The sequence below is a fragment of the Misgurnus anguillicaudatus genome, chromosome 18, assembly GCF_027580225.2.
Source record: "Misgurnus anguillicaudatus chromosome 18, ASM2758022v2, whole genome shotgun sequence".
Taxonomy (NCBI): Eukaryota; Metazoa; Chordata; class Actinopteri; order Cypriniformes; family Cobitidae; genus Misgurnus; species Misgurnus anguillicaudatus.
The window spans coordinates 7,659,530-7,674,447 of NC_073354.2; the positions used below are offsets into that span (position 1 = coordinate 7,659,530).

General features: G+C 36.2%; 1 protein-coding gene across 1 annotated transcript in view; it reads left to right on the top strand.

The window, feature by feature from the left end:
• Positions 1-14,918, top strand: part of LOC141350505 (tyrosine-protein phosphatase non-receptor type 14-like) — a 52,584-nt gene that overhangs the window by 12,776 nt on the left and 24,890 nt on the right. Inside the window, exons 2-4 of the mRNA XM_073855714.1 lie at positions 1,644-1,987; positions 6,002-6,171; positions 9,154-9,251. Coding sequence (XP_073711815.1) covers positions 1,811-1,987; positions 6,002-6,171; positions 9,154-9,251 — 445 coding nt within the window. The 5' untranslated portion in view covers positions 1,644-1,810. The remainder of the gene's footprint in view (positions 1-1,643; positions 1,988-6,001; positions 6,172-9,153; positions 9,252-14,918) is intronic.

The window sequence follows — 14,918 nt, forward strand, 5'->3', positions numbered from 1 at the left end:
CGTTGCTGAACGACCATAGTACGATGTATCGTTGGAGAAACAAACTACCTTGTCACGACTGTTTCCCGAAAGCATAGTAACTTTGTCGCACATTCGCCGTTTGAACCATGTTGGTTTAACAACATAGTTGATGATGTCTTGTGGGAGGTGAATTACTAATTAATCTGTGCAAATCGATTTAATGTCTGATTATTGCTGTAAATAACATATTTTGCATCGGAAGACTGATTTTGTTATCGTGATTTAGTTATCTGTTGTTTATTTTCAAGATATTTAATTCACGTGCAAGTTCCCTCTTATGTCACTCCTCCCAGGGATTCCCCAGGGTCTTAAAGCTTGTAGGCCTGCACACGTGCAGTTTTCAAATGCAGCGCTTTCATTCTGTTTACAAATTTAAAGACGTAAAATAAAATTGTAATATATTTAGAATGATGGATATTGACTTTACTACATGTTTGCTTATTTTGTTCAAAAGCATGATCAACGTAAGTCTACATATAATAATAACAAGGAACGATGCTTCTAACGACAGGTGAAGAGCTGTCGTTCCAACGACACAAGTTAGCGATGCAGTTTGCGAATGTTCGTTTGAACGATGTTTCGGGAAATCGTTGAACGATGTTAGTAATGATGGAACTTACGATGTTCGCTGGCTAACGATGCTTTTGGGAAACACACCCCTGACCAGCTTGACCAACTAAAAAAGTGGCCTAACCCCGCTAAAACCAGCTCGCAACACCAGCTTAACCAACTAAAACCAGACCTTCTAAAAATTTGATTTTTAGTAGGGTATGTAACTGTAATCTTTGTAGTTTCAAAAGTTTATAGTGACAAGGTTCTGCTTAGGCATAAATTGACAAAGCAGTGCAATTAGGCTATGTTTACACTTGGGCGGCTATTTTCATAAACGGACATTTCAACCTCTCCAGTTTCAAAAATAATATCGTGCACACATGTCAGTTTTCAGAAAAGTGTTTATTTACACGTACCCGTGCATATATGCCGTCAAGAGAAGCTCAATCGCACGTAAGCCAATCACTGGCAGTGCTGGTGGTGACGCGAACTGGTTCTTCATGCTCGCTGTACTTTGACATCATCAAGTCAAACACGCGTAAAATTGCTGACCTCCGAGCACTCGTCTTCTGCTCCTTGCAAATACAAACACGAAACGAGTTTGCACGAACACAAATGTGATCTTGGAAGCGTTCAGAGTAGCAGTCACATGTAAACATAGGTCGTACTTTTGACGTAAGTGCGTGCTCTGCCGCATACTCTGTGACGTTGCCTGCTTAAACATCCGTTTGTCTCAGTTTACATGCAAACGTGCAACCGAAGATTTTCAAGATCTCCACTCAGGCCGGAGTTTTTAGAAACAATCGGTTTCAGAGGCGAGTTCTCCGTTTGCGTGTAAACGAGGGGCACAAACGAAGGAAAATCTCTCAGTTTTTAAAAATAACCATGTACGTGTAAACAGAGCCTTAGAAAGGAAGTCAATTCTCTGATGCTGTCTTTGATTAGGAGACATGTGAGATCTATTGTTGTCAAACACAAAACAATGCATCTAAAATGTTTAAGTTTTGGTGAACAGTTCTACTTTATTGGGGTTTATTTTAGTTAAGTTACTCTCTGTTTGTCTTTCACAGATTGTCTGTTTGCTTGTCCTGTGTCTGGCCATGGGGATGGGGTTGATTCATCATCTCAGCAGTGTGGATATTGGCCAGGTGAAACGGATGGCATAGCAGGTGGAGTCCTGTCACTCACCACTGCCATTTAAACGGATTGTGCGGTCCATCTGAACGCAGGCTTCGTCATGCCATTTGGCCTGAAATTACCAAGTCGCAGACGGTGTTATAATGTCTTGAGTAAGAACTCTTTTGTGACGCGTATCCGTATGCTAAGTAACGATGTGATTGAATGCACGTTGTCGGTGGAGAGCACGGGACAGGAGTGTCTGGAAGCCGTCGCACAGCGGCTTGAGTTACGAGAGGTAAGTGATTGTCTTTGCTCATGTGAAATGGTTTGTTAAGTGCATTAAACACATTAAATCAGACAAATAATATATTAATAATGTGCTTATTTTTTAAGGGCCGATATAACATCAGTCTTTGGGTTTGCTAGAAATGATTTACAAACAAAAAATATTTTTTCCTTCTGTACAATTTCGTCAGGGATAATGTATTTTTGTTGGCCAACCCAGAAGTTAGCGGGACACTGATTCCTTCGTAAAAAAAAGGCCATTAATTTTTCGAAATGACTTTTGGATTATCGCAAAAAATTAAGCTCAGTGTTTAACAAAAGTTTATGAAACTTACACGTAGAGGCTATCACAATTATGAAATTTGGCTGATGGTTAATTGTCTAATAAATTGTGACGGTTATGACAATTTGTCTGTTTTAGGACTTTGGCGATTATGATTAATTGTCTGTTTTAGAACTTTGGTGATTATGAGGATTAATTGTCTGTTTTATTGCTTTGACATTTAATTCTCATGCAAATCAATTCCTTACAGATCCATAAGAATAGCATCCTTCACTTCCCAAAATTTGAAATTGCTGTATGTTTTAAATGTATGTTTTTACCTGGCAGTTGATACTGCTTATCAAACTTTTGCAGCATTTCTTTAAATGCTTTTTTTTTCAACTGTATTGAATTGCTTTGCAATGTATTGCGTTACACTGTCAGTTAAAAGCGCCATTTAATACGGTCTCATTTATACAGGCTCTGCTGCTCCCCCTTGTGTTTTTTAAAGAGATTTGCAATCATTGCGGTGATCTGAAATCATCACAATGAGGTCAAACAATTGCGATGAGACGATTATTTACAATAAGCCCTATTTACAAGTTTTGTCCAACAAGTTAGTCTTCACAGATTGTATTGTTTTTTGTATTAGTTTTAAAGTGTAAATGCGTTTACTAGAAATTAGGGCTGTCAAAAGATTAATCGCATACAAAATAAAAGTTTGTGTTTGCATAATATATTTGTGTGTGTATTGTGTTATTATACATATATAAATACACACATAAATGTATCAATTTAAAAGAAAAATTTTATAACTATATATTTTATATACACTATATGAAAATGTTTCTTAAATACATACAATAATTTCACAAAGGACACACATATATAATGCAAAAACAAACTTTTATTTTGTATGTGATTAATCGTGATTAATATTTGACAGTTAATTTTTCAATTTTTCTTGGGTAACCTAGTCATTATTATTGTCATTTTTTCTCCTTTTCGTATTTTTACTTTTACTAAATTGTAATTTAAGAAATAAAAATTTAAACAAAAAAACAAAAATGTACCTTATTATTAACATGAAAGTTAAAAGGAAAACATCCTGTGGACTGGTTAATTCTTTAATATTTTATTATTTATAATAAACACCTCTTCCATAGATCTGTACCATAGACCAGTGGTTTTCAAACTGGGGGCCGGGGCTACCAGGGGCGCCGCGAGATGGTGCCAGGGGGGCCCCAGTTTTAGGACATTTTATAAAATACTTTAATTTATCATAAATTCTGTGTATTTAACCTAAAAAATATTAAGCCAACTAACCAACAGCACTACTAGGTATAATTTTATATATTTTGTTTAATTAAAATATTACATTTACATTTTACATTTTTTGTCATAAATTTTCTTTCGGGGGGCCGCAAAAAAATGCACTGTACACAAGAGGAGCCGCACGCTGAAAAAGTTTGGGAACCACTGCTATAGGCAATCAAAAACTTTTGGAAATACTGCACTGTAACATCATTTTATAACAATGACATAATCAAACATTTCATTTTTATTTAACTGAAATCACATGGTCGATAATGAAATTGTCAGTAACAGGGTTCCCACGGATCCTTGAAATCTGGGGGGGGGGTCAAGGCCCTGGGAAGTTTCTGAAAATATACATGCATAGATACAGGTCACTAAAAGTGCTTGAATCTATTTGCAAGAAGTTTTCTGGAAAAAAATCCATATTAATCCCTGTGTAGTGTAGGATAATATCATAAAAATTCTAGACTTTATAAACACACATGCTAACCTGTTCACTTTAAAGGGACACTTCACCCATTTGCATTTAGCTTTGTATAGTTAGAACCCCAGTCATGTTTTTGAATGATCATGCATCATTTTCTCAGTTGTCGCCGAGACAGGAGAAATACAGACTTCAGTGTCGCACTTCCTTCTTTCAATGATGTAAAAATCATCATTTTGCATCATTGAAAGAAGGAAGTGCAATATCTTTGTTGAGGGAGTGAGACTACAAACATCCCTTTTCTCGGTCAAATAGGCACCAAATTCTAAATGTATGTTACATTTCGACTACAAATATGACACACTTTTAATAAAGATTAATGTTTCTACGGGTGAAATGCTCCTTTAAATGCTTATATCTTCTGTATGCGAATGTTGATTCATACCAAAATGCTTTTTTGCATAAACACATGTGTTGTGTTGAACACATGAAAACGTCTCGGGTTACGTATGTAACTGTTGTTCCCTGAGAAGGGAATGAGACGCTGCGTCTCCCTTGTCATACTTCCTGTGACGTCAATGGCAATTTTTCAGATAGTGATAGATTTCCTGGCTCCCACGTCACCATATCTTTGTCGTTAAGCCACACTATTGTTTAATTTGATATACACATTCAGACACACTTACCCTTGAAGGCGTCCCCAAAGTGTCACCGCAGTGGCGCAGCGCAAGTTCCCTCGAAAATGAACTGTAACAATGTAACTTTAAAGGTAACACAATGTAACCTCGCTCTCCCTTGAAATGTGTCCCCACATTTAATCCTTGAATTTGAGGGTATTGGACCTGGAAAGTCCTTAAAAAGGACCTTGAATTTGAAGTTAACTAGGATGTGGGAACCCTGCAGTAACATACTTATGGCTCCAAGCTGTTTGTAATATTCATGTACATTTAAAGTGCATTCGAAAATGTTCTGTGAAAATTTAAACGACGGCCCTAGTAGAAATGTAAAAAACTATTTTGACTTCAAAATTTATAAAAGTTCACCAAAGTTGTGGACAGTGGTATCACTCACTGTGATTTAAAGTCCATTTTGTAAGGACTTACTGTTATCTCGTTTTAAAATTTAAGTTGCTTTGGATAAAATCATTAAATGTAAATGTCATCTTAAAAAATGTGAAAACTCGACTTGGGATGTCTCTGACAGACAAATAAATTCACACTGTTAAAAACATTTGTTGAAAGATGGAGCTGTGAAAAACTGAATTGAACTAAAAGCAAATTGATTTCATTGTGAAGTTTATCTGCTGATGTCTGTGGTGTTTATGTCGTAGTGTTTGCTGACTTCAGTGTGCTTTCTCAGAAGTATTGTAATCATCCATCTGTGTGTGTACTGCTTAAACAGGCAATTTTATATTCCTGGTTTTTATTTAGCTGGATCTTTTCTTTTACAATCTGGTTCAAACATTAACTTGTCGCCATTATTCACTGTGCAGTTATGATGTTTAGTCTATGCAAAGATGTTTGCCAGTCTCAACAGGTGGTGTTTACCTTTAAAGCAAGCAACTCGAATCAAGTGTTCATTTCAGAGGCTTAGTGAGCAGGTGATAAACAGGAATTACTGGCGTGCTCTCGGCAGTCTAGATATCCAGCTGGTTTTGAAATATGTCAAAGCTTTGGTTTGGGTTTGTGTCTCAGAAGTGTGCCGCTACAAATCTGTGACTTCCATTGCTGTATAGCCGCAGACTCGAAATGTCAAAGATGACAGGTAACGCAGCGTGTGCTTAGCTTTAGTACATTTCCCAAAGAACAGTAGCAGCAGACATCAACTCATATTCATATTCACTCATTCTTATTTCAAACCTTCAGCATTATTTCTGTTGAACACTAAAGTTGAAACTTTAAATACCATAAAGTTACAGTGAATGAACTGCTCTTTTAATGCAGTCAGCCATAACTCTGAAAACGCAGGATGTGTCAGAGTATTGTAATGTAAAACAGTGATTTTCTGTCTGTGTTTGTCAGACTCATTATTTCGGCCTGTGGCTCTACACCAAATCTCAGTCACAGAGATGGGTTGAGTTGGAGAAAGCTCTGAAGAAGCAGCTGGATAAATTCGGCAGTGGGCCGCTGCTTTTCTTCGGGGTGATGTTCTACGTACCCAGCGTGTCTCGACTCCAACAGGACGCCACCAGGTGCGTCTTTCCTTTCTTGTTCTTTTTACTTAAATGCACTAACGTGCATTCGTAAACATCTGGATTTGGATGTATATTATTGAATATTAGAAACATATTTAACATTCAGAAAAAGAGAGAGAAATGTTTCAATTTCTCATTTAGTTACACACAGACAAGTGTGTTTAAACTTTTTGCACGGTGGAATTTATTCATCTTTAAAATGTAATTCACTAATTAAACATGATCATTCATAAAAATATGAATGTGTGAATAATTTACATGCTTTCTGCTCCAAATAAATTTGTCTTTAACTCTTTCCTCGCCATTGAGTTATCTCGTCAATTAAAGGACACTCCACTTTTTTTGAAAATATGCGTATTTTCCAGCTCCCCTAGAGTTAAAGATTTGATTTTTACTGTTTTGGAATCCATTCAGCTGATCTCCGGGTCTGGCGCTACACTTTTTAGCATAGCTTAACATAATCCATTGAATCTGATTAGACAATTTAACATCACGCTAAAAAATAACCAAAGAGTTTCAATATTTTTCCTGCTTTGCTGCCGTACCACGGCTGCAAGAGGCGCAATGATATTACGCATTGCCCAAAAATAGTCCCCAGCTATAAAAAGTTACCAAGGGACTATTTTCGGGCGTTTAAGTTTAAAATAGGAAAAATATCAAAACTCTTTGGTTATTTTTGACTGCGATGCTAATGGTCTAATCAGATTCAATGCATTATGCTAAGCTATGCTGGTACCGCTAGACCTAGAGATCGGCTGAATGGATTCCAAAACGGTAAAAATCAAATATTTAACTCTAGGGGAGCTGGAAAATGAGCCTGTTTTCAAAAAAGTGCAGTGTCCCTTTAAACATCAATCAGGTCCTGAACTTTATCTCTCTTAATAACTCTTTTAATATCAAGCAAGTCCTGCACTTTATTTTCTAATTCCTGCATGTTTTAAAACCGAATCAAAATCTTACTGCGCAAGTTGATGGGCATGCATCGTTTGTATTAATTAAGCATTTAGGATGGTACACACCTCTCAGAAAACATACAAATAAAGATCATTTTAGATGTTTGATGACTATTTACTGTCTAAGGCTGCGTCTCAATTTATCCAACAACGTGCTAGGTCAGGGTCAAACAGAAATTGCGCATTGCGTTAATCGCACATTAATAAAATGAATGTTGATCAAATTAATTTACGTTAGAGTTACGTTTTGACAGCCCTAATATTTAAAGAAGAAAATCTTCTGGAATGCATTAAGCTTATTAAACTTAAGTACTTAAATAAATAAACTTAATAAACCATAAACTTTCTGGCAACTCTTCCAAAAAAATGCTGAGGGGAAAAGTTAAAACAGCTCCATACAGGGTTAGCATAAACATGTTTTTAAATCAAGTTAACCTTGCTTGGAAGACTTAAGACTGAAAACAAGTAAACCAAAAAGGCAGACTTCAATACGGCAAAGTATGGGCAAAACAAATCAATAGTCAGGACTAGATTGTCCTCAGAGGATGGTGCGGCCTGGTGGCTTGGAGAGTCACTACAGGTCAGTGTCAGCAGTGTCTAAATGTCCTTTGCAAACGATTCATGCAATGCATGCTTAACATTCATAAAAAAGACAATGACTGTGGGTATTTGAGCCAATGAGGAAACTGGAATGACCAACACTATCAGTTATTTTACAGGTCTCAGATCAGTCCTCATAGCCCTGCCCTGTACCAATCTTTGAGTAATTAAAGGGTTACAGTGGCCCGCTTACACTGTAATGACAGGTCAGGACAAGAAAGATTATAACCTTCATGCAAACACCAGCTCAAGAAATAGCAACAGAATGAGAGAAAGAAAGAAAGAACAAGCAAGAAAAATAAAGATATTCAGGGATGAGGAGGAGAACAGAGAACAAAACCTTCACACACAAACTAACCTTCATATATAACCTTCATGTGGGAAGGGCCATAGTTTATGTGTATCTGTGATGAAAATAAGATCTGATGATGTGTATTCAGTACCTGTGATGTTTAATTTAAAATATGTACACTTTTTCTACTAACATATTGTGCTGTTGCTCTGTACTTCTTTTTGTACTTTTGTGCCTTAAAGGTGCAGTGTGTAAATTTTAGCGGCATCTAGTGGTGAGGTTGCGAATTGCAACCAACGGCTTAGTCCACGGCTCGCCCCTCGCTTTTGAAACACATAGAGAAGCTACGGTAGCCGCCACTAGACAAAAATGTCATCGTCAGTAACAACTTGGTAAAAAAAATGTCCTTTAAGGGCTTCTGTAGAAAAATGGCGGCACAAAATGGCGACTTCCATGTTAGGGGATTCTCAGTGTATGTAGATAAAAAGGTCTCGTTCTAAGGCAATAAACACATAATGGTTCATTATGAAAGGTCTTTATACACCCCTGATCATATAGTTTTGTATATTATTTTGCATTTCTGTCAAAAGATCCTTCTAAAAATTACACACTGCACCTTTAAATGTAAATACTTCCAACATCAGATATTACTGTACCTATATTGTAATGTCCTTTTCCGTACTTGTTACACCCCTGGTTACTCCTCACTATGTATATAGTATGGTTTAGTGTATACAGTATGGTGTGATGTATGCAGTATGGTGGGATGTATAAAGTGCGATGGCAGCTGTCTCATGTGCTGTGATAAGTTGTGATAAATCCTGACATTTTTCTGTCTATCAATTTTTACAATACAGTACTTTCATAAACTTCTTTTATAGCACTTTAGTTTTGACGTGAACGATTTTTCCTTAATTAAGCTATGTTTTTAAGTAAGATAAGATGCTTGATAGATCTTGGCACATGTTTTAAAGATACTGTAGAGATGCATGAATAACATTATGAACATTATGATATTCATCTTTTTTTAGTAGCTAAGTTTCATATATCATGTAAATGATTTTGAATCTTCAGAAATTTAGTGTAAAAATGAAATGTTAATTGTACTATGTCTTTATCCATATTGTGTTTTAGATATCAGTATTACCTGCAAGTAAAGAAGAACGTTCTGAGCGGCCGTCTACACTGCACTGTACAGCAGGGCATCAGACTGGCTGGTCTGGCAGTACAGGGTATGTGTGTGTGTGTGTTTTTGTTTGTGTGTCTGTGTGTGTGTGTGCGTGTGTGTGTGTGTGTGTCTGTGTGTGTGTCTGTGTGTGTGTGTGTGTGTGTGTGTGTGTGTGTGTGTGTGTGCATGTAAAAAACTTCAAATATGAGTTAATTATGTAAGGGATAACTGACAACATTCAATTATTTGAAAATAATGCACATCCAAGGTGGTAATGCGGCCACAATACAAAGCGGGTGTGCATTATTTTTGAACAAATATTTATGCCATAGTTATTACACCATAGGACAGGGGTCTTCAACGTTTTTTGGGTTGGGGACCCCTTAGATGAGAGAGGCATGGAGCAGGGACCCCCTGATGCTAAATGTGTAAAACTGATATTTAAGTAATCAATAAGGTACAAAAGGCTGCCTTTTCTTATTTGGCACAACGCAAAGTGGAGTAAAGTACAACTATTGACCAATCAGAATCAAGGACTGGAACTGTTTTATAAATAGAAACAAACCATATCGTCACACAGCCATATATTAAGACAGTACATTGGCACTATTATGCTGTTGTTGTACATGCATAATTTTTTTTGATAAGGTAGATTTAGTTTTTATATGAATATAATAATAATAATATAATATTATTTTATGGTATTTGCAGTGTAATAGATTTTCATTTTACTGTGAATTTACCTGAACTGGGCTTTCAGTTTATAAAGATGACTGATCATGGTGAATGGCACAAAGACTCTCTATTCTGGTGGGGATAGAGGTTGTGCTACTTTATAATTCAGAGGTTTTTTGCCTTTCTCGTGTATCGTCATTATCACGAGTTTGAGTAACGCAGGTTTATTTTCTGCATAGCTTCATATCAGACTCAGGAGAAAACATGCATTGAGTCAGCGCGCATCAACTTTTTGAAAGGCGGATTTCAACCTGACTATGAATCCCGCACAAAGCACCACCACGGTGCGCGTTTCATACATTTTTAAATGCGAGCGATAGTTTTGTCAAAGTTTATAATGCAGAAGCGGTGTGGTGTCATTTGCCTGTTGAGTTAGCGCTTTAAATCCGAACCGCGTGAAACAGCCGTCCAAGCCCAGAAATACAACTTAGATGAGACAATGTCGCACTGATTCTAAAATAACTTTCTGAAAGAAAGACACACATGCCTATAAGACTGACCTGTTTTATGATGCCTTTTCTGTCGCTACTGCTGCTTCCTGAGTGTACATTTATAATCTTCAGAAATTTTATTTTGGTCCGCTTGCTAAACTAAACGCGCGCCTTCGCGGCCACGCTCGTGCACAACTTAAAGGGGACATGTAATGTTTTTTGTACATATATTTTAAGTTTTTAGCAAAAAAAACTTGTGGTCAAACATCATTTGGGGGCCGCGGACCCCCGGTTGAAGACCCATGCCATAGGACATTACTCAAGTGTTTTATTTCCAAACTTTGGACAGGAGTTTGTCCTTAAAATGCTGTTGTGAGTAGGACTAATTTCTTACAACGAAAACGTTATTTTACAGCTTGAGAGAGAGAATATGCACTTGTGTTTAAGAACAATATGAACGAGTTGGCCTTTTAGTATTTATATATTATTTTTTATTATTTATGCATGTATTTAATGACTTTTATCATTAGCATCTTTGGTGATTTTGCATGTTTACTATGTCTTGTGCAAAGAAGTGCATGCACTTAGTTTTGCAGCGTTACTGTACGTTTTCATCACATAGTCAAAAAACACTCTGACTGCCCTGCCAACGACGCTATACAAAAAGATTAGTGGACGCTCTGATGATTGAATGCATTCTCTGCAATCCTATTAAGTGGAGGACTTCTATTGGTTTACGCATCGTGATTGGTTGCTGGCGAACTCTGTCATTGCTCATTAAAATAAAGTTGCCCTGATTTCAATTTTCCTCAATGCTTACACCGTCCAAAACGCACCATACCGGTGATCGCCAGAGCTTGCTGCCGGCTTTAATTTGAAATGAAAGACTTCCTCTCCCCTCATTGGACAGTGGAAAAAAGCGAACGACGTCTGGTATTTTTCCGCTCAGAGTGCTCCTCCAAAAGGCGTTCAGCACAGATAAACAGCGAGCATAACGCTCACTGCCCATAGAAAACCATTCAAAAAAGGCGCCTGATATGGCCATAAATGCATTCTTTGTGATCCGCCCCTAAGATAGTCAAATTTGTTAAATACCAATAAAAGGCACTTCAATACTGACTAATAACCTTTTCATTGGCATCAAAGTAAAGTTACTGAACCTAAACATAAGAGTCTGATATAAAATGATCATTTACAAGAAAACATGTCATAGTTTTGCATCTGAACTGTTTATATAATGTTTCATGAGTTCGCATTAACATTTAATCAATAAGGAATGAGATAAAGCATATTTGGCGTGTTGTTCGAGGGGAGGGCTCCGATATCGGAATTTTAGCCCAAACCCAGAGTACCCCCCCCCCCCTCTTTACTGGGATAGATGGAGGTAGCTGAGAGTGAGGTGATGGGGTGGAGGAGGGATGCTGCAAAAACTGTCACGGGACAGAGATGAGGCCCGGATATTTATAGGCACCTCTTCACACTGATTGGTTGGATCACATGACCATTCACCTTCTGAACTTATGTAAATAAACTGCATTATGATTAGTAAATTGTTGTACATTTTCTTTATTCCTTTATTATTGTATTGAAAAGAATCACTTTTATTCAATGAACTAAAAATATTTGAATAGTAGTCAGCTTTATAATGATCTTGCCAGTACGACCCCCGAAGAGTGCTATCTCTGCTTCAATGACATTTTTATTATATATCTGTATATGGCAAGCCGTTTTAACTTTTATTCGTTGTGTTCTTGATATCAACAATTCAATTTTCACTAGTTCAAATTTTAATTCTTGATATCAGAAATTACGTTTCTACTAGTAACAATGGCAATTCTTGCTATCAACAATTACATTTCCACTAGTAACAATGTTAATTCTTCATATCAACAATTTAATTCTTCATATCAACAATTCAATTCTTGATATCAACAATTAAATTCTTGATATATGTAATTGTATTTTCACTAGTGAAATGTCACCATAGGCTGCCATTCAAATTCAATTCTTGATATTAAGAATTACATTTCTACTAGTAACAATGTTAATTGTTGATATCAATAATTCAGTTCTTGATATTTAAGCAATATCGCTCGAGTAGGAGTGTGATATAGCTCTATATCATCACGGCTGTGATTAGGCCAGAGGCACGAGGCCGCAGGCCGAGGGCCGGAGGCGGTCACAGCCGTGATGATGTAGAGCTGTGTCGCACGACTCCGAGAGCGATATTGCTTTTATACAACAGTTCGACGGCACACGTTTGAAAAACGAAAACTAGAAAACAACAACGGAGTTATTTTAAAAGCCTCTTTGTTTGAGAACTACTTCTTCCGCCACGGATTTGAGGGCGGCCAGAATGACAGGTAAAACTTTCGGCTGCTTTGAAGCTCATAACAACTCAATGGACAGAAAAGCCGTTACTTTATATTACCGTTTCTTGGTCACAAAGTGTAGTTTTAAGATTAGTTCAGTCGAGAATGTATCTGTATTATATTTAAATCTGCAGTCGATTAGTAAAGATAGCGCCTGTTTGAACGTTTGCTTAGTGAGATTCGGTACAAATGAGAACCAAAGCATGAGCGGACATCAGTGTTCACTCGCCCCGCTGACCACCGCCCTCTCCGGGCTACATATCTGAAAGGTATTCCCTGGCTCTCATGTTGGCCTTGTTTGTTTATGATCGTCAAAATGAGATCAAATCAGCAGTATTTGGTGTCATGATCAAACTATTATTTGTTTTTTAATTCATATTTAGTGTCTTTTGTGTTGTTATTGTTTTGGCGCGAGGTAAAAGTTAATAAAACTATACTTGTGAAACGTTACTATTGCTTTCTCATTTATTCTTAACGCGATACGAGCACTCGATTATTATTAATAAACTTTGTTCTTGTCAGTACTATACAAAACGGTTTTTTATAAGTGTCAGAGAGATGTTTTTGCATGCTGCTTATAAATATACCAGTGGCGATATCTCATAACATGTTTTAATAGTCACGTCACGATAAAGTAAATGATCAATGTCCACATTTAAAAGCTGCGGGGCTTACCTGCAGTTCCACGGTGTTTTCGCGTTCTGATAAATGATATAGCTCCAGAAAAAAACGAGTGTTTATATTCCTCTTTCCAAGTGTTAAGCGTCCACACGATGTGACAAGACATTTCTCCCATTAACTTTAACGTAACATCCAAAAGCGCTGATCTTTGACGGAATAATACTTCTGATTGGGGATTCACAGACTGATTTATGAGCTAGTAAACTAATGAGACACACACACACGGAGAGTGATTCACACAACGCGTCTGTGTTTTTCCATTCAGAGATGAGCCTGCTTAGGACCTCCATTCACTAGGTGGCGGAATAATACTAAAGGTGAAGCGGCTACAGTGCTGTTATCAGTACAATATCGTATAGCTCTTAGCCAATCAGATTCGAGAACCAGAAAGAACTGTTGTATAACAAGATTTAAATTATTGATATCAACAATCAAGTTCTTGATATCAACAATTCAATTGTTACTAGTTAAAATGTTAATTCTTGATATCAATAATTCGATTGTCACTAGTAACAATGTAAATTTCTGTTATCTGCAATTGTATTTCTGATATCAATATCATTTCAGATATCTAAAATGGCTTTCTTACTAGTAACAATATGGCAAGCCATTTTAACTTTTATTCATTCGTAGGATATGAATTTGGGATATCAACAATTCAATTTTCACTAGTTAAAATTGTAATTCTTGATATCAGATATTACATTTCTACTAGTAACAATGGCAATTCTTGATATCAACAATTACATTCCCACTAGTAACAATGTTAATTCTTGATATCAGCAATTTAATTCTTGATATCAACAATTACATTCCCACTAGTAACAATGTTAATTCTTGATATCAGCAATTTAATTCTTGATATCAACAATTCAATTCTTGATATCAACAATTCAATTCTTGATATCAACAATTCAATTCTTGATATCAACAATTCAATTCTTGATATCAACAATTAAGTTATTGATATCTGTAATTGTATTTTTACTAGTGAAATGTCACCATAGGTTGCCATTCAAATTCAATTGTTGATATCAAGAATTACATTTTCACTAGTAACAATGTTAATTCTTGATATCAACAATTAAATTCTTGATATCAACAATTGAATTCTTGATATCAACAATCGAGTTCTTGATATCAAGAATTCAATTGTTACTAGTTAAAATGTTAATTCTTGATATCAATAATTCGATTGTCACTAGTGACAATTTAAATTTCTGATATCATGAATGGGATTGTTACTAGTAAGAAAGCCATTTTAGATATCTGAAATGATATTGATATCAGAAATACAATTTCAGATAACAGAAATTAACATTGTTACTAGTGACAATCGAATTATTGATATCAAGAATTAACATTTTAACTAGTAACAATTGAATTCTTGATATCAAGAACTCGATTGTTGATATCAATAATTTAACTCTTGATATCAAGAATTAAATAGCTGATATCAACAATTAACATTGTTACTAGTGGAAATGTAATTCTTAATATCAAGAATTGAAT